Source organism: Oryx dammah, unplaced genomic scaffold (assembly GCF_014754425.2).
Source record: "Oryx dammah isolate SB20612 unplaced genomic scaffold, SCBI_Odam_1.1 HiC_scaffold_9, whole genome shotgun sequence".
Taxonomy (NCBI): domain Eukaryota; kingdom Metazoa; phylum Chordata; class Mammalia; order Artiodactyla; family Bovidae; genus Oryx; species Oryx dammah.
The window spans coordinates 54,873,372-54,899,143 of record NW_024070193.1 but is presented as its reverse complement, the minus strand read 5'-3'; the positions used below and the strand labels follow the sequence as shown (position 1 = coordinate 54,899,143).

The window sequence follows — 25,772 nt, the reverse complement described above, 5'->3', positions numbered from 1 at the left end:
CAGAACATTAGAGCTAGAAGATCCTTTACTGACCACATCAGGCACTTATTTCCCTCTTTACAAATGAAACCAAAACCCAACGAGCTGGGGTCACAATGAAGAGGAGGCAGGTTTGAATCCTAAATCAGCCTCTTGACTCCACAGTGTGGAAGGGGTCCCCATACTGTGCTGTCTTAATGACAGTAGATCCAAGGAAATTACCCAGGAGACAAGAAGAATAAGAGGAAACCTGGAAAATTAAGACAAAATCCCCATCGAGTCTTGGGTAGCTTCTTCCTTATTACCTAGCAGGATATGACATGTTTATCTCCCCTAATCAGAAATATTCCTGCTTGTGTCTGACTCTTCGCGTCCCTATAGACTGCAGCCCACCAGGCTCCTCCAGGCAAGAGTACTGGGGTGGGCTGCCATTTCCCTTCTCCAGGGGATCTTCCCGACCCAGGGATCAGGAGGACACGCATCTCTCGTGTCTCCTGCATTGATGGGTGGATTCTTTACCACTGAGCCACCTAGGAAGTCCCAATTAGAAATATATGTACATTTAGATACAAATAGCTGGAGAGCTCACGTCTAGCTCCTGAGAGTATGAAAAACTTCCCACCAAAGCTGCAGAAAGGCTACACAGTTTAACAGACGGGCGCACATGGGTGAACTTACGTCTACATGGAGCCAGAGGCCGTGCCTCTCGCAGACGTCCGCTATCTCATCCAGAGGATCGAAGGCCCCCAGCACCGTGGTACCAGACGTGGCGCACACAAGGAACGGAGCTGCGCCCTGTGAGAAGCACCCACATGTCAGAGTTCAAGAATCGTCACCATCACCACAGAATCCATGCCACAGTAGGTCGGTTAACACAGGGGTTATACATCTGGACATTTATCTGATTTCTTTGGAGACAAAAATTTATTCAGTGAGTGTGTTTACATTTTTCCATCACATGGCCTCTGCCTGATATGGTAAGTCACTTCAGTTGTGTCTGACTCTTCCAACCCTACGGACCATAGCCGGCCAGGCTCCTCTGTCCATGGGATTCTCCCGGCAAGAATGCTGGAGTGGGCTGCCATACACATAGCTTAAGAAAATAGAAGATGTCATGATAATAGACTCCTTTGTCCCAACTCCACATGCCTCCTCATTCTCTCTACTCTCATTTTCTTTCTTAAGTCTTCTCTAGCTTTCCCAGATAGAAAGTGAATAAGCTAGCAACTAAGACCTGGTGCTGCCAAGTAAATAAATAAATTTTAAAAAGAAAGAAAGTGAATAAGCTCAACTGCCATGGCAAAATGGCTTGCTCTGTGATTCCTAACTCCTTCCCAAGGAGACCCCCTTAGCACCTCCAAAACAAGAAGGAACAGGCCTGGGAGACAGACCACAGCCCCAGGGGCAGGCCTCCCAGGCCTGTCTGCTCCTCACCTGGTGAAGGAAGTGTAGCTCCAAGGCAAGGGATGTGCTGGGAACAAATCTGGTGACAGACGGGATACAGTAACCTCACTGGGATGCACTCCCCAAATGAGAGTCATGATAGAGAAAATTATTAGAATGTGCTGGAGAAAAGGACCTGTGTCTTTCTGCCACGATTATTCCTCCTCATCTAGCCCACAGCTGCATCTTGCAGAGAGAGCAGGTACCGTGAGAAATGGGAGGAAAGGGAGAATGTGGGAACAGGAATGCTAACTCCCGCCAAGCGAGCCCAGCAGGCGCCCTGGCCCCACGAGAGGCTTTATGGCAGCCACGAAGAAGAGAGCACACGAGGCTCTTTCCAGACAGAGCCATCCCAAGGTGCTGGCAGGGGTGTGCTTCTCTCTGCGGAAGTGTCTTCAGGGGAAAATCTGCAGACAAAGATGGGGGTGGGGGTGAAAGTAGACTCCTGATCCAGAGCACCAGGAGTCAGGAACGACAATGCTTACTTGTCAAAGTCATTTTAGGATGAGTCCTTTTCCCCTCAATTTTATCTTGAAAGACACTTGTTCTTATATTTTATGTCCCATTTAACAACAGGGGTGTTCTGCTTGGACCAGATTCATTCCAATTTAGCTGACCTTTGACAGAAAGACATGACTTCCTGGCTTCCAGATGGAGGCCATCTAGAGCAAGGACGCTTAGCCCACACCTCCAGGTGGAGGTGCACAGCAATCACAGCGATGGTACACAGTGGACCCACCCGCCGTGTGGGGAGGTGGCCTTGAGCCCTGGAAGCCAGCCCGCTGAGCCTCTTGGGAGCAGGGCCTGTGGCTAACAGAGCCCCTGGGAACCACGGGCTTCAGGGCTTCTGTCCTGTAATCAACTACCAACGGATTATGCCTTTATCATGGCCCTGACCTAAATGAAATGCGACCAAATTTACAGCAATCATTGAAAGCAACCGAAAAAGTAATTTACTAAAACCACTGAAGGTGTCTTTAATGCTGGGGCTTTCCTTATAAACTCTATGACATCCTGACAATTGTGAAAACTATCTGTGCTAGCTATTATAGCCCATTAATGAGTTTTCCTCACCCTTTTAACAATCTAGCTATAAATACAAGACCCAGAAATTAAACTTTTGTAATCTGCATTTAACCTTCCATGTTTTTTCCCCTTTCTCATAGCTCATGCTATTAATGAGAAAACTCAGTGGAAAGAATATTGATTGTGTATTGCCAATCAGCTGAATTCTCTAACAAAGTTTGTCATTTCAAATGCTCATACACAAAAATACCTCCACTTATTCAGCGATCATCTTAGTCTTCTTTTTAAAAAATAAGTACTTCAGAACCTCTGCTGCTTCTGTGGGTTTCACCATCTTTATAATGGCATCAGGGTAAAGGTCACAGCTCAATCAATTAAAAAAATTGATTGTGGTTGGTCAGGGAATTGAATCCCAGAAGAAAAACAGAGTTGATGTACTATCTGCTACCTCTGTAACAGCGCAAATTAAAAAGTTTGAAACAAAAAGAAACTAGGTCTGGAGAACTGAGAAAAAGAAACTAGTTATGAGGTCTGAAGATCTCAGAATGGATGCAAGACCTGTCCTCAGTGAATCCAAGCTCAAGTTTCAACTGATGAAAGGAAACCAAGACAGACCAACTCTAACCCTGTTGCCCTATTTTCAAATGTGCCTAAAGCAATTCTTACTTTTTAAACACTTCCCTGTTCAAGTTTTCAGCTTCAGATATGCCCCTTTCATGGACTTTCGTTGTCAAAACAAATAGAAATTTGAACGATGAAAATAATAATGACTGCTGTGGAATAAAATGCATCCAGTATTTTAGAAGATGAGTTCTTCATGATACTTGAAAAAGAAAAAACTGTTTGGCTATCTTTCAGAAAGTTTGGTAGTTCACTCACTATTGTGAAAATTGGTAAATAAGGGGAAAATAACATATCGATTCTGTCTTGGCTTGTTCAAACTGCTCCTTAGGGTGACTAAATAGGGATGAAGGAACAAAAATGTTTATGATAGTAGGCCTGCCACTAAATGAAGAAGGAATGAGAGAATTAGCTAGAACATCACTAATGAAATAGTGGGTCTAGACAATGACAACAATTGGCAGCAAAGTCCGTGAGGTGAGAGGCTGATGCAGAGTTCTGGGATAGATGGACTAATACTGTTATCACAAAAGGGGCCCCAAGACGTTTGCTGACTAAAGGGCAAAATGCCACCCATGAAGTCTTCCTGGTAAAAATTCCAACCTGAATCTCCCCAAGTCTCAATATCTAACAGCCAAACAGAAAATATAGAAAACAGATGGGGAGGTATAGGAACACTCAAAGTCAAATTCTCAACGGAATTAACAAAATCTACGATGTGGAAAACTCTACAGGACAAAGGGCTTGCTTTCTCCAGTGGATCAATTGCAGGGGGGATAAAGGAAAAGAAGGCTGTGGGTGGGAAAACATTCATGTGATAAATCAACCAAATGCGACACATGGACTTTATATGAATCCTTATTCAGACCACCAGCTATTCTTTATAAAGGACAATGGGAGAAATTCTAATGAGTGAATACTGGATAATGTTAAGAGCTTATTCTTGCTTTAAGTGTGGTTGTTTTTTTTTAAGAGAAAGTATCTTTTACAGATATACTGAATTATTTGTAGATTAAATGTCATAATGTGTAGGATATGCTTCAGAATGATCCAGTGGTATTGGGAGGGCATGGGAGCAAAAGTTAATGATGGTGAAATCATGATGGTGAAATGATGCATGACCTATATGTGTAATCTCAATATATTAGTTTTATATATATTTAAAATTTTCCGTAATGAAAAGTTTAAAATTCAAGAAAGAAAAAAAGAGAAAGAAAGAAAGAAAGGGAAGGGTGAAGGCAGGACGGAAGGAAGGAATCATATAAACCATACAAAAAGTGGAGTCAATATTCCCTGCCAACAAGCAGTAACAACATAAGTTCCTTTTGATAGGAGCTTCTGTAGAAAAAGATACAATTAGATTTTTAAAAAATAGATAAAGCTAAAGGTGACATCTGTAGTCCACAGCAGCATAAACAGGTTTCAATGGAGAATTTTACTCAAGAAGATAAAGACATCGGATAACCTCTACCACAAGACAACTATCAAATCCATTTGTCAGTGAAATGTTTTAAAAACATAGATCTAAGGACACACACCAGAAGCCAGTACATCTGCAGTAAAAGCAGAACGTTTAAATAGAGAATATCAAACCAAATACAGTGACCGAGCATGCTCCAGGTAAGGTGAATTCTGGAGAAGTTAAAAAATTATAAAGAGCACAAGAACAGAAAACCAGAAATATAATGTTAAAACTTAAAAAATAAAAGAACCCATCCCTCAGTATGAAGCTCTCTGAGGACAGAGAAACTTCTATCACAGCTCAAAATCTGAAAACAGCTGACACTGTTGCCGCCTTTTTGGAAGTGATGGGAGAAGGGTCTGAAGCTTCACTGGCCGCGGGGCTTCCAGGGGATGGGGAAGGATGCACAGAAGTGGCTGTACCTAATCCATCAGGCGTTTGGCCCAAGAAGCAAGATGGCTGATGTCAGGCTTAAAAATAAAGCAGATATCGGGGCCAGGCTTTGCTGCAGTAGAGCAGGTGACCAGGGCCATGCCTTGCCTCCCTCAGCAATGGGCAGGCCAGCTTTCAAACATTCTGGAAGCCAAGGAAGAGAGGGCAGTCTGCCAGAGCAGAAATACGAGGCTCAGACCCAACAAGGGTGATAGTTACGGGTGGGCCTCATGTGGAAACAGCCCAGGAGGATCATTTGACCAAGAAGTCAGAAACCATCCTGAATGCAGCCCGGAGGTAACTAACTCGTTTGGCCAAGCATCCTCAGAGTCAGGAGCTATACAGCAGGAAGAGAGGCCAGAACAAGGTTCTGAAGCTTATTCTAGGCAAGGACCTGGTACAGGGTGACATCAGGGTTTGAGTCGGCTCCAGCCCTCTGGGAATGAGCACATTTGAGGAGCTCCACAGAACACGTGCAGCAAGCACCAGATACGGCACCTCTGTAGATGAGCTCCCTCCGTCCACCCTAAGAGGACCTCTTCTCTCCCCGACACAGACAGGGGCCTGGCCGCTGCCCCGCGTCCTCTCCTTCATGCCCAGACACGCGCATGTTTCCCCTCCCTCCCTCCCCTTGCCCACGCACCTCTTTCTTGGCCTCCTGCACGCGCTTCTCCAGCTCCTCAGGTATCATCTTACCTCTGAGAGAACAGATTTGCAACACAGTCACACTCAGCAGTGAACAGACGTGGGACATTTGTAAATGGTATCGATCCCCCCGCCACCGCCCCGGCCAGGCTTCTGGATCCTGTCCCCGTTACCTTCCATCTGTCTCCACAAAGCACACATTCTCAGTACCAATCCCAAGAAAGGAAGCAGACTTCTTCATGGAGTAATGACACTACATTCAAAGAGACGAGGAGGAGAGAGACACGGATACACGGCATGAAAAAGGTACTGCTTGTTAGCTACATGGGTGTGTGTCACATGGCTGAGCCAACCTCTGGAATCGTGTTGCCTTAAAACATAAAAAGCATTCAGTTGAGCTCTTCAGTATGGTGGTTAAAAACACTGACTTCCCTTGGGATCCGAGAAACCAAGATTTAATTCCAGGTTTTCCTCTACAGATATGGACCCTTGAGCAAAGAAGGCATGCTCTCTGAGCCTCAATTTGCTAATCTATAAAGTGGCTATATGGGTGCCTCCTCCATCTCCTTGTCATGGAGTTAAAACGGTTAATGCATGTAAACAGTTGGCACAGAGCCTGGTGTATGAACAAACTTGGTCACCGAAGGTGGTTGTTTTCCGAAACACTGAGGAAAATTTCTCTTGATGCTTCTAATAAAACTCAGTATTAATGGAAACAGAATCTAGTCCACTGCTGACTCAAAAACCCTCTAAGGGGTAATCAAGACTCTGTCTCAAAAACTGTAATCACAGACCACAGAAAAAACCGTTTTCAAGAGCAAACAATGAGTTATACATGCTGATCAGATACTTGACTAGTCTCATTTAATACTGACTGTAAGACTGAAATTAGACACAAGGGAATGTGGCTAAAATCACAATAACGAAAGTAATAAGCTTGGGATTTTCCCGGTGGTCCAGTGGTTAAGAATCTGTGCTTCCACTGCAGAGGCACAGGTTCAGTCTCCGGTTGGAGAACTAAGATCCCAAATGCTGCGTGGTGCAGCCAAAAAGTAAATAAACAAAATACAATTTTAAGAAGTAACACTAACTTACAGATATACTATGCAATATAGCCCTGGCAGGAATGAGGCTAAGAGCTGGCTTTGGAATTAGGTCTTGTCTATTTCTTATTGGCAAATAGTAGTATATACTCTGGATTGTTGGGCCTTTTTTCTCTACATAAATCCTATAAAATAATCAGGACTCAAACACTGGAGATGTTTCTCTTTATACATCAATGTGGACAGGTGGTCAGTTAATTCTTTTTCATGCCAAAAAAACTGAAGGTGCTAAAGGACATTACTGTACCAAAAAAACCTTAATAATTTAATTTGTAGGTATGAATACATTAAAGAAGTAGTCATGCTTTCACACTTAACTTGATATATTCCCTCGAATGTGGTAATTTTTTCCCTCTTTTGTCAAGAGAGTTTTATGGAGAGCTCTTTTTTTAACTCTATAAAAATACATGCCGAAGTAACACCATCGGGAGAAATGACATCATCCAAAAAAATTAATTTCCAAATATCGAATAGGATGCATTCAAAACGCCTGTAGGATGCATTCAAAATGCCTGTAGGATGCATTCATTTCAGGTTGTTACAAGAACCATGCATAGTGAAGAGTAATAATGTACGTGAAAACATAGTTAATTCTCTACTTGCTACATCGGTCCACCATAGCTGAGGTAACAACTAAGGTGAATTATTTCTCACCAGAGACTGGGGTCCTCTGGCACCAAACAGCTATTGATTTCATAATGATAAATAGCAGCCTACCCCCTCTGACATCTGCCAGTAAGGAAAATCACACTGCTTTGCCCTGAAAAATAGCACCATATCCCCAATCAATGGATCCGCTGAATAAAAAACTTGTCCTCAGAATAAGAACAGCTTCTGGAGCTATTTTTGGGAATCTCTGGGCAAACTGGGAGTCCAATGGCAATCTCAAATGCCTAAGGACAGATTTTTTTTTCAAAGCCTGAAAAACTGAAGTCTAAACATCTGAAAACATCAGAGGAGGAAAAGAACCTTGGAAGGGGAAAAAAAAATAAAGGGTGATGCTTCAGATATACCGAGTAGTTTCAAGGGAAGGAAAAACCTAGAAGCCGGAGTTCAGAAGTAACAGCTACATTTAGACATAAGAAAGCCTGCTCCCTTCACTGGCAGAAGAGTAGTGAGTCCTTCTAAGATCCAGTCTCGCCCTGGGTTTCACTGTCCCACAGAAGGTGCACGATTCTCAGCAGGCATTTATTTCTATAAAGCAAGACAGCCAGTGCCCACATGAAAGACAGGACTGCATGGAAATTTTCATTCCTGGTTCCAGAAAAGCTTTCCTCCGTGACATTGGTTTTCTCAGAGCATTGCGGTTTTCCATGCTCATGGGCCGTTGTGGACACACGGAGTTCTGACATGCTAACTAGTGCAATGGTCAGATTATCTTCAGGTGGTGGGGAGAGCAGGGTCGTGAATGTCACGCCTTAGGAAATGAAGAAAAGGAAGTATAGAGACTTCTCCAAGAGCATGCAGCTGGCTCAATTCCTAAAGAGGCAGAGTCGGGATCCTGGAGACTCCCTGGAAAGCACCTGCTCACCCCGTCAATGCCTGCGATGGTCCTAAGCCTGGGGCAGCCTCACAAGAGAGCAGGGCCACAAAGTGGGTGGAGTGGGTGAGACACCTCCAGTGCAAAATTTAAGAAGGCGTGACCTTGAGACATGTACTCTAGTCACCTCACTGCCTCACCCCAACCTGGACCCTGCTGGAGAGGAAGCAGGACAACTGGTTGCTGGCCTGGGAGTGAAAAGGGCTTCCTTCCTCCTCGCTTTTGAGTGGCAGACAGTATTCACTACTTCATGCTGATTTCCAAAATGATTTGAATGACAAAACTAAGATTTTTCTAAATTTGAGGAATTCCCATGTGCTAAGTTGATTCAGTTGTGTCCAACTCTTTGCGATCCCATGGACTATAGCCTGCCAGGCTCCTCTGTCCGTGGGATTCTCCAGGCAAGAATACTGGAGTGGGCTGCCATGCCCTTCTCCAGGGGCTCCTCCTGACCCAAGGATCGAACCCGCACCTCTTAAGTCTCCAGCATTGGCAGGTGGGTTCTTTAACACTAGCGTTCATATCTAACTGCTAATGAAGCTACAAATGTTTTTTACTTTAATTATTTTTCTCCAAAAGTTCCCTTTTCTTTGGGTCCCCTCTGGCAAGGCTCAGACACTAATCTACCAGCACCTCGGTCTTAGAGGTCCCGGCCTCCAGATTTGTTGAGAAATATATGTCTGTTTGGGCCACACACTCTATATTTTGCTAGAGCAGCCTGAGCAAACTAAGACACAGGTCAAGGTTGGTTTTCTGGCTTCATCCTCTGCTGGCATGTTAGCCAAAGCATATATTTGCCTCTTCACACACACATCTCCAACAGAGATTTTAAAAAATACTCAGCTCTTGGTTTCACAATTCCACAAAGTTTCCATTTCTTTTCATGCCCGATTTGCCAGCTATACCTGTGTTACTGGTCTTCCCCAGGCATCATCTTCATTCTAGTCTTCCACAGAATTTCTTCCCCACTTCCAGGGCAAGTATTCCATAAAAGAACTCTGGTACATTTTATTTATTTATTCTTAACTAATTTATTTTTGGTCACGCCTCATGGTATGCAAGATCTTAGTTCCCTCACCAGGGGTTGAACCCACTCCCCGTGCAGTGGAAGCACAGAGACTTAACCACCAGACAACCAGGGATGTTCCTCTGGTACCTTTTAAACCAAATGAAGAATGAAAAAAGGCAAAGGTAAAAGCACTGTGCTGATAGCAGGGCCCCTATTTAATCAGCCTTTCCAGGCATGGACATAGCAATTCAAATGCAGAAGGGACTCTGCATTTCTGATATGCTAGGGTTGCTCCACCTGAAATACTGAGGGTTGGAATCCAGGCAGGAAACTCTACTCCATCATCCTCTCAAGAAACCAAGCATTTCTCCTAGAAGTCTGCATTCCTAAATATTCTTCTTTTCCTACAGAAAGAACATCTTGTGAGGAAGGGCCTGGGGAGGTAAATTCAGAATCTCAGAGGAGGTGACTCCTCCTAGCCGCCCCCAACTCAATGTCCACTCTGCATTTAGTGCTGAGCTGACCAGTGGTCAGGCAGGACAGGGGATACTTGGGGGTGGTCAGGTTCCTGCACAGATGATACTTTTGTGATAATAAGATAACTTCTGCTCTTGGAAGAGAGTAACAGATACAGGAAAGTCCAGCTGGAATTAGCAGAAAACTGTCCGATTTTGCCCATCTCATGTGTTTGACAGGAGCCCTAGGATTACTGCAGGAGGCACAGGAGGGGACGTGGGGAAAAAGCAGTGGTGGGATGGACAGAGGCCCCCACTGGAACCACAAACAGAAAAAATAAAAAGCATCCTTTCCAAGTAAGACAGCACTTGAGCTGCGCCCCATGTTAGTGTAGCTGGGTCGTTCTCTCCTGAGCGCTTGTGTGCTAAGGTGCTCAATCGTGTCCGACTCTGCGACCCCACCGCCTGTACCCACCAGGCTCCTCTGCCCATGGGACTCTCCAGGCAAGAATGCTGGAGTGGGCTGCTGTTTCCTCCTCCAGGGGATCTTCCCGACCCAGGGATTGAACCTGTGTCTCCTATGTCTCCTACACTAGCAGGTGGGTTCTTTACCACTAGCGCCACCTGGAAAGCCCTCTCCTCCTCCTATTACTACAAAGATCTAACATTTCTGTCTAGTATGTGCCAGATACTACTCTACATGCTCTAACTCATTCAATCTCTGGTGATAACTAAGCTCACGTGGCTGCTGGGTCGTTTTTATGGCTCCAGACTGTTCGCCGCCCCCTGCATCCAATTCCGTCTCCAGGCAGCTTTGCAGAGAGTCTCCTTAAGAGGTGAAGTCTATTTGCCTACTTCTTGGATCTGGGTTCCTATATGCAACTTACTTTACCAAGAAAGTGAGGGGGAAACAACGTGCCAGTTCTGAGCCCAGAACTCAAGAGGCCCAGTGTGTCTCTGAGTTGTCTTTCACCTGCACTGCTGCCATGACAACGGTGGACCAGCCTGCTGGAGCATCCCTGTTGTCAGCCCAGCCCAGCCACGCCCAGGGCAGCCATGGGCCAGGCAAGCCCAGCGCTGCTCGGCTGTCCCCAAACCTGAGTGCCATGTCTGGCTATAGCTGCATGCTGCTGGGTTGAGAAGCAATTTGTTACATATTAGAGCTAACTGATACACTCATTTTTATAAGCTAGGAAACTGCGTTACAGCAGGATTCACCACTTACCCAGGTCACTCAGAGAGCAGGCAGTGGAGACAGGAACTGGCCCCAGGCAGCCTAGCCCCAGGCCTGCGCGGTCACCCACAGGCTGACCTCTCACTTCAGTGGGGGTTGCAGTAACATCCCCTTGTGTATCTGTGTGATGTCACTGTTACTGAATATCTCCCTTTCCTCGAAGGGCCCTCATGTTAGCCACTCAACGCAATCAGTTTCACAAGGGAATGGGAGCAGAAGACAGACCTGAGATCAGTAGCAATCACATAAGATCTAATAAATAAGACACTCAAAGCAGAGATTCACAGAAAGAGGTGGCGCTTTGAAATTAAGTGTTCTCTTTTCTCCAATAACATTACAGATTATAAATCTTAAATAAAGGTGATATACAAAAGAGGGTGGCCAGGGCTTACAATATCAAATGGATCAGAATTTCTTTTGGAATTAAATATGATGGTGTACATAGGCACATGATTTACACACTGACAAAATGCACCCTTGGGAGCCCGCAAACAAACAAGCCCTCTTCCATGACATGTTCATTTTCAGAAAATCTGTATCTCATATCAAAAATAATTTTTTTTTTACCTCTGCAGATGTGAAAAGGATTAATCTTGGCAAGCCAGACAGCCCTTTTTCCTTAATATCAGGACAGTACTTGTATCTGGCTAAATTCATGGCATACATATTGGACACTGAACCACCTGCAAAAACAAAAGCGGAAATATGGATAGCATGACGTCATTGTCCCCAGAGTGCCAGCCACAGTGGAGGGCACGGATGGCTGTGGGCATGCCTGTCTAATGACAAATGACTGTCAAAGCCAAGGGAACACCCCCCTCCCATTCCTTTTACACACATCCTCATCCCCAACTCCAGAAGTTTTGGTCTATTCTCTCATTCCAGAGTTTTTCTAAACTCAAAGCTTCCATCTATGGGTGTAGGGCTGGTACCCGGGTCTCCACAGTTAACAGTAATAATATTCTTTCTGTCTTTAATCAATAAAATGACAGCATGCGCTCCTCCCTGGTCCCCAAGAAAGACTGTAGGGGAAACAAAATACAATTCAGGAAACTTCTCAAGTAAAATGAATTGATAAGCTTGATAAACATATAATGGCCCTTCAAATTCCCACCAGTAGAGAAACTCATTCGTGTTGGATATAGATCCAAAATTCTAGACATCTCACTTGTTGGCATGTAGGTCATTTCTGTAGCATTTATCCAGAATATCATACTCTGGAGAAAGGCACAAACTTGATCCTCCCCAAGTAGCATGATTCATACCTAGCTTTGTGTCCTGTGGAAACCTGCAGGGAGTTGTTCCTCATATTAAGGCAGGAATAAAATTGAAGATGCTTTAATGGAGGCAATAACTAATTGTACTTACCTGGGTTAAATATTCCATCCCCTTCTTTCCAGCCAATAAATTCAATCATTTTCTTCAGAACCGCTTCTTCCACTAACAGAAACACTGGGGACACCTCATACGTATAACTAGATAGATATAAAAAACACTTCACTTCTATGACTAGAGTCAAACCATCCCTATGGAGTCCCAAGAAATGCACATCGTTTTATTAAACCAAGTGGCTGCTGAAGTGTGGGTAGAGTCTTTGGAAATGAATCCTTCAGAAATAAAGAAATACACAGAGACCGTGACGGTGCTGGTCACGGCTGGACAAAAACCAGTAGCTGGTGCGCTAGGGACACTAGCTACTTCGAAGTCTTAATTTACAGAGAGCTTCTGCTTCCACTGGGCGAGATCAAAGCAGTGCGTCTGTAGTCTTTGTATTAGCCATGAGTAGTGGCCGTTTTGCTCTTCGGATGCTGTTTTGAAGGTTGGTTATAGAAAAACCGTTGCCATGGCAACCAGGTTTAGTAGGCTACTACCGTGAGCTACCCTAGGAGTCAGCTGTAGAGCCTGGGTTTCCTCCACCACACTCCCATGTTGGTACAAATGGCAAGAGCACCATGGACATCTCTTACGGTGTGGTGATTTGACTATAAAGTGCTACCTGGATCCCTGTTGTGAAGGTTTGCGGCAGAAGGTTGGAATGCTGTCAGCAGGGAGCATTGCTAAGTTACCCCCTTTAGGCATGTCCTGTGGTCATCCACACCCGATGACTGGTCCACCTGGAGGACTAACTAGGCCTGGCCACGTGGTCCCGACTCCCGAACATCCTGCAGGGCCAGGGTAGCTCCAGAGGCCCGTGGAGCCAGCTAGTGGAGTCTCAGAGCCTGCACGGTGGCTTGACTCCTAACTCTGCCCAGCTGTTTCCTTCCCCTCCAGCACCCACAGAGATCTTAAGGGTTTCCCTTAATAAACACCCTGCTCACTAAGCTCCATCTAGAGCAGCTGCCCAGGAAGTCCAGCCTGAGACAGCTACCAGGTCATCTTGTAACACTTCTTTCTTTCTCCAGAAAGCTGGAGGATGACTACTCTGTTTCATCTCCTTCTCCAACAATTCTTTGATGACACTAAGTTGAATCTGAGTAAATGTGTACTCTAAATAAGTAAGCTAAACAGACACATTTAAATTTATAGTCACGGAATTTAATGCGATTATGCTAACATCTAGAAGAAGAAAAAAAAAACCTTTGGTAAAGAGGGGAAAAAGAAGAACACCTACTGTGTATCACCTCCCTGCGTGCCAAGCACTCTATAGACATCACATCATTTTTCAACAATTTAGGTTCTATTTTCAACCATGTTTAAGAAACTAACATACTAAAAGTGTGACAAATGGGGCATATGTAAAAAAAATGTATTACACATAAAAGGGAAATAATCATTTCCTTTTCAGTATGAAAAAAAAATACTATTAAATTTGTCTTTGGAAACTAGTTCAACCATAAACCTGGAGGTGGAGGACGGGTGATACAGAATATGCTCACGGCTTAGTGAGATTTTGAGGGGTCTGTTCAGCAATGTAAAACCTCAAAAGCCTCTAAATATATCAGTAAAAGAACCCAGATGAGGAGTTAGAAAAATCCCAGGACTTACAAGGAAAGGGTCACGCAATTGTGTAATTTTACTATCTTTCCTACCACTTATCTCTTCTACCCATTGTAACCTGGTATCTGGGATTGTCTTGAACATTCTACAAAAAATTATCTGATGGAAGTCACCCATGACACCCATAGTGTTAATACAGGGGATATTTGTCAGTCTTTGTCTTAAACACGCAATAGGACTCTGGACACACTCTCCTCCACGGCCCCCAGACTTCCCCTGGACGTTCTCCTCCTTCTCCCTCCATTGCAGGTGGGCCCTCCGCCTCCCGACCAGGCAATGTCAAACGCCCTCAGCGCCAGGCTGGGCCCTCTGCTCGCCCCTCTCCGTGTTCCGCCCTGCAGGCAATGCTTCTCTCACTCCTGGGTTAATTTTATTGAAAGTGTCTCCATCCTGCTCACTAAAATCACTTGTTGGGCTATGAAAATGTATCAGTGCCTGGGACACACTGACAGAAATTCAGATTTACTTGGTCTCTGTTGGGAGTTTTCTTGGTTGGTGGGGGTGGTATTTTCCTTTAATATATATATTTTTTAAAGCTCCCAGATTGAGTCAAAGAGCAGAAGGAGCTGAGAATGCCTGACTTAAGGAATCTCATCCATGACCAGTAACACCTAAATTTATCATTTCATAAAAATACCAGGATTCCAGGCCCATGTATATCTCAACTCTCCAAAAGCATACCCTTAGATATTTTGAAATTACTGCAAACACAAATGCTCACAATTGAAAACTGAATTACTAAAAAAGAAAGAAAGAAAACTGAATTACTGCTCTTGCTTTTTCCACTGTATGCTTGAAAACTGTCATCTCAATGACTGACAACTATTAAAGCCAGAAACCTAGGCATCATCTTATAAACTTCCCTCCTGTTCTCATTTCCAAGATCCAGTATATTATCCAGGCTTTTCTGTTTTATCTTCCAAACACATTTTGTTTCTATTCCTACCACTTCTCTCTAAATCCAAGCAACTGTCCTCTCTCACCTGACGAAGGCACCTCACCCTTCCAATCCACTTTCTATATTTCCAGTGATCTTTTCAATAAGCAAATGTCACTTAGTGATTTGGAAATCTTCACAGGCTTTTCATTGCTTTTAGAATGACTCATGAACCTGGCCTACTGGGTCCCCCATGTCTGGCTCCAATCTTATCCCCCGACACCCCTCACAGTTTTCTCAGCTTCCCCACCCTGACTGTCAGTTCGTAGCTATGTCAGGCTGTCTCCTACCACAAGGCATTTGTACATGCCGTTCCCTCCTCTTTTCACCCAGCTCACTTCCACTCATTCTTCACCTCTTAGCTGTCACCTGCTTAGAGAAGACTTCCCTGAGTGCACAACTAGGAAAAATCGTCCCATGTATAATTATAGCATCGTGTACCTCTCCTTCATTTGAAAACATGACATAAATCTGTGCAGATCATTTGGATTAATTTGCATGCAGCATCTCTATCTCGAGATTATTTGCTTCATGAAGGCAAAGCTAATATCTGCTTTTACACAAAGAATCTCTCCAGCACCTTAGCCCAGATATGGCTTTTCATGCAGGAATAAATGAAAAGTTGCTTAATCGATTTTCTCATCTGTTAAGTGGAGAGAATTCCTGCCTTAACCATCTCACAGTACCACTATCAGATCAAACTGCTCTTTAAATACTGCTAAGTGTCAGAAGATGCTTCCATTATTTATGATGACACTGCACAAATGAAACAATTAAATAGAAGTTCATGAAATAAAACTTCATCTACTTAACAAAATCCCTAATCCATATTCAGTGTAAAATTCCGGTAAAATGTACTTACACACTTGGGTTTAATGCTTCTGTCATAAATCTGGCCACCAGAGAGTAATAATCAAGTCCAGCATATAACTGGTTGAAAAATCTTGGATGGTCTGTAAATTGAAGCAGAATATTAATCCACACAGCAATCAAAAAGAAAGAAAACTATCGATACAGCAGTAACATAAGTGAATCTTTCAGACAATGAAAGCAGCTGGATACAGAGGGCATACAGTGCATGACTCCAGTTATATGATGCTCAATATGGGGCAAAGCTGACTGATGCTGCCAGAGGTGAGAATTCTGGGTACCTCTGGCAAGGAGACATTGATTAGCACCGGGCTTAAGGAGCCTCTGGAGTCCCAGGAGTGGTCTATACCTTGATATGAGTGATGGTCACTTACATGCAGATATGTACAAATTCACTGAGTTGAGCACCTGAGATTTGTCCACTTTACTAAATGCACACTATATCTCAATTTAAAGAAATTTAAAATCTAGTCATGTACAAGGGAACCAAATGTTGAAGATCCATCTCATGAGCCTGTCTACTGAACGTTTCTAAGCAAAACTTGAGCACTTTTTTGAGATCTTTGGTTTATTTCATTCTCTTTTAATACTTTTTATTTGTTTGTTTATTTTTTGGCTGCAGTGGGTCTGCTGCTGCACGTAGGCTTTCTCTAGTTGCGGCAAGGGGGTGGTCCTCTCTAGTTGGAGTGCACAGGCTTCTCACTGCAGGAGCGTCTCTTGTTGCGAAACACAGGCTTAGGTGCATGGGCTCTGCAGTTGTAACGCTCGGGCTTAGTTGCTTCACAGCATGTGGGATCTTCCCAAACCAAGGTTCGAACTCATATCCCGGGCATTGGCAGGCAGATTCCTATCTGCTATATCACCAGAGAAGTCCTACCTGTTTTCTTTTAAATGCAATCCAGACCCAAACCAGAACCCTGAGAAAGGGATTTTTGAGCAATCTGTCCACATATCAAAAAGCCTGAGGCTACGTTTACCTTCTGAAATTATCAATGTCAATCTCCCTAATTTGAACACATTTCACTTACTGACAGGGTTCACTTCAGGCTCTTGGCAGTGAGTGGCCTTTTAATTTTTCAGATTGGACCATTTTTTTATAGTGCAGCTGGCATCCTGTCTATGGAGTAAGAGGTGACTCATCGCGCAGCTTACATAAACTTTCTGATTCAACGGGCTTCAAAGGCACTTGCCTTTAAGACTTGAAAAACTTTAGTTCCAACTTTCTATTTTTTTCCCTCCTATAAAAGGTCTCATAAAGGTTCTTGGCTTTACACAGTGTGAATATTCACACCAAACTCCAGGCTAACAGCTGGCTTGACATTCTCAATCATAAGAAGCCCAGCATGATGAAGAATAAATAGGCAGGGGGCCTATTTAGAAATGTGGGTATTTGGGAACCATTTTAGTCAGTGACCTCTCACAGCAACTGAAAGCATTTTTTTTTTCCTTTAAACTAGTTCAGTGAAAAACAAGAGGCTCAAAAGAAAATGTCTTTTCGTATAAAACATGGCAAACTTCCTCTAATCTGGCAAAGGAAACCCGACATTGCTACAAGTAATTTTAATAAGTTTTTTTTTTAGTTCCATGTTAATTTATGATTGATTTCCATGGTAACATTATGGAAAATATCCAGTAAACTGAAAAATCTACTGCACTAAATGTCATTCTGTGCTTCTGACATGCACTATAATAATGAGATATGTATCTTTGCTTTTGAAATGCTAACTGGGTTTTTGATACATGCATCAGACTTTCCTAAGGGAATATAAACCAATTATTTTTAGCCAGGATTTTATTATGTTCTTTCCACTAAATTTAGTTCAGTGTCAGAACTCACAAAGCATAATGCCTATATGGTCTTAAGTACTAGATTACCTTTATATCACACTGAGAAATGCATATTCTGGAAAGTTTTCCCCCTACTTTTGAAACTTATTCACTGGGTGTATAGTATATTAGGAGTCAGTCAGAGTAGGACTTAAACACAAAACAAATATCATGTTGCTGCATTTACATAAGATCACAGTGGTTAAGCATTAGTGTACCTTCTGAAAGGTTTTTAATCTCTTGATCCTGGTAGATGGGATAAAATAACTTGGTTCTTGCCAACTCTAAGAATGTTCTTCAAATAAATCTATCCCTGTTTATAGGAAGACAGTCTCTGGAACATGTGGAGGGGCGATATTCTGGGAGGTCAAGATTTAAAATCCCCACCAATTCTATAATCAAACTACCATTTGTCAGTTGTTGGCACCAACATAAGAAATGATAAGTAGCAGTCATAATTTCTGGTCTTGGTTATAAATGGAGGATGGGGATTGCCGAGGAGCAGACAGTATTTATATAAGACTGCTTAACACCATCAGTTCTATCAACCTATCTTTGCCCCTGACAACACATCTCTACTAGGGATTAGAGGAACCACCGTCAAAACCTCAGAACCACTATTTTTCATCCAGATTTCTCATCCATAAAGAATCTGACAGCCAGCTTTACTATGAGGTCTGCGTATACTAAGTCGCGTCTATCATGTCTGATTGTTTGCGACCCCACGGACTGTAACCCGCCAGGCTCCTCTGTCCATGGGATTCTCCAGGCAAGAGTACTGGAGTGGGTTGCCATGCCCTCCTCCAAGGGATCTTCCCAACCCAGGGATCGAGCCCACATCTCTTATGTCTCCTGCCCTGCAGGTAGATTCTTTACGGCTGAGCCACCAGGGACACCCCAACTATGGGATAAACACGTGCTAAAGAAAATGGAAGAACTGTCTGCGGCACGGAAGAAGGGAGGGGGAAGCTCTTACTGGTCTTGACACTGTAGCGTATGATGTCCTGGCAGCGCTCCAGCAGCCGGTGGGGCGGCTCTCCCGCGTCCCTCAGCTCCAAGTCGAGAAGCCGCTTCAGCTCTTCAGGGGGCCGCCACTCACAGACCTGGGGATTCGATTCGGCAACAGCACGGTTACCGGGGCACTCACTGGAGCCAGGTGTGGAAAGGATGTAGGGAACGTGGACCCCACCCTCGCGAAGCTTCCAGAAGAGTGGAAGACAGAGAGATGAAAATGGGCAAGCACAGTTCCCTGGGACCAGAGCTCTGACATCTGGTAAAGCAGATGCTGTTGCAACGAAGCAGGGGACTCTGTCTTCACTTTCGGAAGAAGTCCTGAAAGCACCGACATCCAAGTGGGACAAGATAAGACTGTGAAAGGTTAAGGCAGAAGAAGAGGGCGACAAAGGACGAGATGGTTGGACGGCATCACCGAGTGAATGGACATGAACTTGGGCAGACTCCAGAAGCTGGTGAGGGACAGGGAGGCCTGGCGTGCTGCAGCCCATGGGGTCTCAAAGAGTCGGACATGATTTGCTGAATGAACCACAAGTAAAGAACCAAGTAAAGATTATAAGGGATGGGGGTCATGCAAGGGGCCTTCTAGGAGGAACAGGACAAGCGGGGGCTGGGATACAAGGGCACCCATGGCCCATCTGAAGAGAGAAGTCCGCTGGGTGTGGCTTGAACTCAGAGCCCGGGGGAGGTAGGGAAAAGTGGAGCTGGAATCCCGGAACAGCTCCCCGACTTGTCTCCGTCCCTGGCCCCCGGCCCCACACCATCTGCTCTCAGCCCCACAGTCAGCATCCAGAATGCTCTTCTTCTATCTCAGCCACAGGCAGCCTTCTGCTCAAATACGTCTGATGGCCCCTCATTTCCTTCAGAGTAGAAGCCCAAGTCCTTACAATGACCTGCCCTGATCGTGTACATCTGTTTCCCCGGTGGCACTGACGCGCCCCCCACCCCCCACCCTGGCCTCCTTTCCGCTCCTTATAGGTACCAGACGCAGTCCCATGTTAGAGTCTTCACCCTCGGCCCGGAATGCAACCTCCACCCAAACCTCCCCATAGCTAACTTCCTCACTTCATTCAAAACTCTTCTCAGATGTCCCTAGGTCAAGTCAGCAATCCCCCGTCTTTATTTAAAGTCACAAGCTGTGTGTTACTCTACCTCCAGAGGTACCCACCCCCAGCTCTTTCTTCTCTTCCTTTTCGCACAGCCCCTGTCACCTTGCAATGTGCTGTGTAATGCACTGGTGACGCACAACCACCGTGAGAGCAGAGGGGTCAGTCAGTTCTCTAACCCCTCCCGAGGAACTAACAGAGCCTGCCGTACACGAGGTTATCAACAGCATGTGGAAGGAATGAATGAAGAGGTAAAACAAGGCTCAGAGGGTGACGGGCTTCATGTCACATGTTACAGAGTTTGAATGTGGCTCTAAAAAAAATACTGATATGCTTTGGACAAGGGAACTACATGGGACAATATTAGTTTTAGACAATGGCTTTGGTTGCAATATGGAGATTCCAAGTAAAATTGGAAATAAGAGGTTACTCTAATAAAGCAGGCAAGAGAAGGTAGTGGTCTGGATGAGGCTGGCTGCCTCAGGAATGAAGCATATCTGGAGATATTGAACATATGCACCATCAATAGAACCTGAAAAGCAATAACATAGGAAGGATGAGGGCAAGGAATAGCCAAAGGCCATTTTGAGCTTTCCAGCTGGCACGTGGTTTCATGGTGGGTGGGTTTGGGTGGGATTGGATGATGAGTTTGGGGCATATTTAGTCCAAGGCACCTACAGAACGTCCAAAGGGGGTGCAACAGTTGGTCTGAAGCTCTTGCGAAAGATCAGATACAGAGTTGCAGGCATCTATTATAATGTGACCCAAGTGACACAGCTCAGAGGGAAGCTGTAGTAAGAGTAGAAGGTTCGGGTCTCACCTGGGCGGCAGCAGCACGTAAGCAAAGGGTAAAGGGAAAGGAGCTCACTTGTGAGGTGAGGACACACCAGAGGGGCAGGGAGCAACCTGGAAGAGTTCAGAGCTACTGCACAAAGGAAGAGGGATGCTTTGGGGAGGAGACGGTCACCACGGTGAGGTCCTGCAGAGAAGCCGAACTAGGCAGAGCCTGGGAAGCACTCCTGGGATGGATCAACAAGGAGGTGTGCTTGGCAAGAGCGCCTGACTGAGGGAGGTGGGAGTGGAGGCCAGATTGCATGAAGCAAGGACGTAGGAGGTGAGGATGGAGGGAGGGGGCAGTGTTGAAGATCCTTAAAAAGTTTCCCTGTGGAGGGGAGGAGAGAGACAGGGGACTCTCCAGGGGGTGGAGGCCAGGATCGGGGAGGCTGGGGAAAGCAGGGCGAAACACCAAATCATGCGAGAGATATGAAATTAAACTCTGAGCTTAGAACCATGAACCACGACGGGCAGAAGTCAACCAAATGGGCTGTGACCGTGCAAAGGAAGGACTATGAATTCATGTAATGCTGATGAAAAATCTGCAAGGACAGCAAAACCCCACAAACACAAATCAGTGATTGCCAGGGGCCAGAGGTGAGGGGAGAGGCTGACACAGAGAGGCACCGGGAAATGTGGGGTGATGGAACTGTTCTGTGTTTTAATTCTGTTGGTGGTTACTTGATTTGTCAAAACTCATAGAACTGCACACCAAAGGCAGTAAATTTGACTGAAAGGTAGTTACAGTTCAATTGAAAACAAGTGGCTGAGGAAGAGTGTCTATCTACAGAATAGGGGGCCAGAGGTAATCATGTCACTGAGTATGGCTGTGCTGTGAGTGTGCTAGGTCGCTTCAGTCGTGTCTGACTCTTTGGGGCCCTATGGACTGCAGCCTGCCAGGCTCTTCTGTCCTTGGGATTTCCAGGCAAGAGTACTGGAGAGGGTAGCCATGCCCTCCTCCAGGGGCTCTTCCTGACTCAGGAACTGAACTCGAGTCCCTTATATCTCCTGCATCGGCAGGCAGGTTCTTTACCACCATCACCACGTGGGAAGCCCGTCACTAAGTATGGGGACCCATCCTGTCCTCAGGCCACCTTTGAAAGGGGACGTGTTGAGTCTCTGACCAAGTAGGCTAAGTCAGCAGCATAAAAACCTCACCTCCCTCTCCCAACTCCAACATAACAATCCAGCTTCACATGGTTGCATGTCCACTGCATGACTACCATATTGCAATGGGCTTGGGGCCACTGAGTTAACAACTTAGGATTTTAAGCCCACCCTTCTCATCCTATCTCCCATCACTGCCCTGTATGAGCCCTTCTTTCCACGTGAAGGGGCCCCTTGGTGTAATACCTTGCCCTATTATAACTCTCTCCCCCTCATTCACCTTCCACTTTCTGCAACACACCTGGGCCCACTTCTCTCTACCCATCAAAATCCTCCTCCAGGAACTTCCCTGGCAGTCCAGGGGCTAAGACTCCATGCTCCCAACATAGGGACTTGTGCTCAATCCCTGGTTGGGGAACTGGATCCTTCATGCTGCAGATAAGACCAGACGCAGCCAAATAAAAAACAACAAAAACAAACACCTATTTCATCCTCAGATTCTGCATCAAAGTCTGTCCACTTCTCAGTGAGATCTACCCAAAGTCTGCCTGAACCACATGGCATTTATCACCTTGGGACCCTCTGTTTTTTATTCCAATTCTGTTCAAAGCTGAGCCTTTATCTTACTTTGCTTTATATCCCCCAGGGCTGAATATAATGTTTTATCCTTAGCTAGACTCAGTTAATATTTAATGACTGAATAAAGGCCAATATAAAAAATTACCAGGGGAGTGCTGTACTCCAAAGTAAAAGGTCCAAAATGTTCCCCGGGTACAGCTAAGACAGGAGAAAACTCAATCATAAGCACAAAATTAGGAAATACCTTCAGTGATTTGAAATATGAAAGGTGGTCAATGTGATAGCTATTAATTATGAGATTCTGAGAGACACAGGGAGAAGCCATGAAAAGCACAGACTCTGCAACTAGCCTGGATTCTGGCGCCGGCTCCAAGACCCACTGGCATGTGCTTTGGGGCAACATCCTTGGCATCTTGTGCCACGCTTTGCCCCTCATCTCTAAAATGGAGTTGATCAATAGTACCGGCATCTTAGGGGTCTTTACAAATTCAATACACAAACACATGGGTTGAACACACAAACACATATGGAGTAGGTCTTAGAATATCAGTTGGCACAAAGTAATTACTATTAAGAACACATGTCATTAGTGGTGATTCCAATATTGATTTGTGTCTGTATTTGAAAGCTAGAACTGGTCACTGGTACCAGTCAGAAAAGTCAGACTTAGCAACCCAAGATTTCCAGTCTAAGCTGAGGCAAACTGCTAGTAAAGACCCTCAGATAAGTTTAAAAACTTTTCACACTTTTTCTACCTTCTGCTTGATTTCACTAGTAATGTAAGGAATATGCACCAGACAACAGGAAGCAGGGTGTATGCTGGAGAGAGACTATAGAAATCAGATCATCGGTTGATTTACAACTTGCATCGTCATCTGGGGCATAAAGGTTCATCCCGTGCTTCACAACCTTACCTGGTTCAACTCTGGGTCTTGGCCAGTCTCCCCACACTTGCTGGCTGCTTTCCAGGAAAGCAGAAACTGGATGGGGGTCTGGAAGCTGAGGTGGGGTGGGAGAGTGGGTACCAACTTTGGTATCTGGGCATCCCCTTGAAACGAAAGTACACAGGAAATGAAAGCATGACTCCTCTTCCCCTTACATCTAGCCATCCAGGGGTGGATGAAACCTAGCAGTCCCATTCTCACGGTTTGTCACAGGCTTTTACATTTACCTTCTCATTGATGTCTGTAGCCTTCAAAACCACCTCTTCCATTATTAGTCTACAGGCATCTTCCACAAATCTTTCTCCTGCTTTTGCATCTGTTGTGGGGCCGTTCAGTATGACTCCATCCACGAGAACCACGTTCTTCCTGCTCGGAACCATCTCTTGTGGACCGATATCTCCTGGAAGCACACAATCAAACCATGTTTTAGAGAGAATCTTATTCCAGCACAAAGCAAAGCATGGAGGAAATGGCTTGCGACCCCACCTTCAAAGGGCATCCCTTCATTTGATACGTCTGCGGCACTGAAGCTAACAGCTTCTTAATGGCGCCCAATGATACGACAGAGTTAAAGAAAGAAAGCTCCATTTTCCATTCCTGCAGCACCTTTTGTTTAGCATCAGGGAGTAAGCAGGAGTTCAAGTAATGTAAATTCAACCCATTTTATTCACTCGTACAAACATCTTTCATATATGTGCAAAAATGATCTTTGTAAACACAAGCCCATGTCTGTTTCATGAGCACACTCCCTTGTAATTTAAGGAAACGGCTGTCTGAGGAGGCCTTACAAATAGCTGTGAAAAGAAGAGAAGCGAAAAGCAAAGGAGAAAAGGAAAGATATAAGCATCTGAATGCAGAGTTCCAAAGAATAGCAAGGAGAGAGAAGAAAGCCTTCCTCACTGATCAATGCAAAGAAAGAGAGGAAAACAACAGAATGGGAAGGACTAGAGATCTCTTCAAGAAAATCAGAGATACCAAGGGAACATTTCATGCAAAGATGGGCTCGATAAAGGACAGAAATGGTATGGACCTAAAAGAAGCAGAAGATATTAAGAAGAGGTGGCAAAAATATACAGAAGAACTGTACAAAAAAGAGCTTCATGACCCAGATAATCACGATGGTGTGATCACTAATCTAGAGCCAGACATCCTGGAATGTGAAGTCAAGTGGGCCTTAGAAAGCATCACTATGAACAAAGCTAGTGGAGGTGATGGCATTCCAGTTGAGCTGTTTCAAATCCTGAAAGATGATGCTATGAAAGTGCTGCAATCAATATGCCAGCAAATTTGGAAAACTCAGCAGTGACCACAGGACTGGAAAAGGTCAGTTTTCATTCCAATCCCAAAGAAAGGCAATGCCAAAAAATGCTCAAACTACGGCACAATTGCACTCATCTCACACACTAGTAAAGTGATGCTCAAAATTCTCCAAGCCAGGCTTCAGCAATACGTGAACCATGAACTCCCAGATGTTCAAGGTGGTTTTAGAAAAGGCAGAGGAACCAGAGATCAAATTGCCAACATGTGCTGGATCATGGAAAAAGAAAGAGAGTTCCAGAAAAATATCTACTTCTGCTTTATCAACTATGCCAAAGCCTTTGACTGTGCAGATCACAATAAACTGTGGAAAATTCTTCAAGAGATGGGAATACCAGCCCACCTGACCTGCCTCTTGAGAAATCTGTATGCAGGTCAGGAAGCAACAGTTAGAACTGGACATGGAACAACACACTGGTTCCAAATAGGAAAAGGAGTCCATCAAGGCTGTATATTGTCACCCTGCTTCTTTAACTTATATGCAGAGTACATCAGAGAAATGCTGGGCTGGAAGAAGCACAAGCTGAAATCAAGATTTCCCAGAGAAATATCAATAACCTCAGATATGCAGATGACACCACCCTTATGGCAGAAAGTGAAGAGGAACTAAAAAGCTTCTTGATGAAAGTGAAAGAGGAGAGTGAAAAAGTTGGCTTAAAGCTCAACATTCAGAAAACTAAGGTCATGGCATCTGGTCCCATCACTTCATGGGAAATAGATGGGGAAACAGTGGAAACAGTATCAGACTTTATTTTGGGGGGCTCCAAAGTCACTGCAGATGGTGATTGCAGCCATGAAATTAAGATGCTTACTCCTTAGAAGGGAAGTTATGACCAACTTAGCGTATTAAAAAGGAGAGACGTTACATTGCCGACTAAGGTCCGTCTAGTCTAGGCTATGGTTTTTCCAGTGGTCATGTATGGATGTGAGAGTTGGACTGTGAAGAAACCTGAGCACTGAAGAATTGATGCTTTTGAACTGCGGTGTTGGAGAAGACTCTTGAGAGTCCCTTGGACTGCACTGAGATCCAACCAGTCCATCCTAAAGGAGATCAGTCCTGGGTGTTCATTGGAAGGACTGATGCTGAAGCTGAAACTCCAATACTTTGGCCACCTCGTGTGAAGAGTTGACTCATTGGAAAACATCCTGGTGCTGGGAGGGATTGGGGGCAGGAGGAGAAAGGGACGACAGAGGATGAGATGGCTGGATGGCACCACCGACTTGATAGACCTGAGTTTGAGTGAGCTCCAGGAGTTGGTGATGGATGGGGAGGTCTGGCATGCTGTGGTTC

General features: G+C 44.7%; 1 protein-coding gene across 4 annotated transcripts in view; it reads right to left on the bottom strand.

Moving 5' to 3' along the window:
• GADL1 (glutamate decarboxylase like 1) overlaps positions 1 to 25,772 on the bottom strand; it is a 190,594-nt gene that overhangs the window by 126,853 nt on the left and 37,969 nt on the right. For 3 of the 4 annotated variants that reach the window (XM_040246326.1, XM_040246327.1, XM_040246329.1), the window contains exons 2-9: positions 23,392 to 23,564; positions 18,557 to 18,683; positions 15,746 to 15,836; positions 12,318 to 12,424; positions 11,517 to 11,632; positions 5,782 to 5,861; positions 5,607 to 5,661; positions 658 to 774 (exon numbers count right to left, since the gene is read on the bottom strand). In XM_040246326.1, coding sequence (XP_040102260.1) covers positions 658 to 774; positions 5,607 to 5,661; positions 5,782 to 5,861; positions 11,517 to 11,632; positions 12,318 to 12,424; positions 15,746 to 15,836; positions 18,557 to 18,683; positions 23,392 to 23,564 — 866 coding nt within the window. Of the gene's footprint in view, positions 1 to 657; positions 775 to 5,606; positions 5,662 to 5,781; positions 5,862 to 11,516; positions 11,633 to 12,317; positions 12,425 to 15,745; positions 15,837 to 18,556; positions 18,684 to 23,391; positions 23,565 to 23,650; positions 23,921 to 25,772 lie in introns of those variants that run through there. The other variant, XM_040246328.1, reaches the window with a different exon arrangement.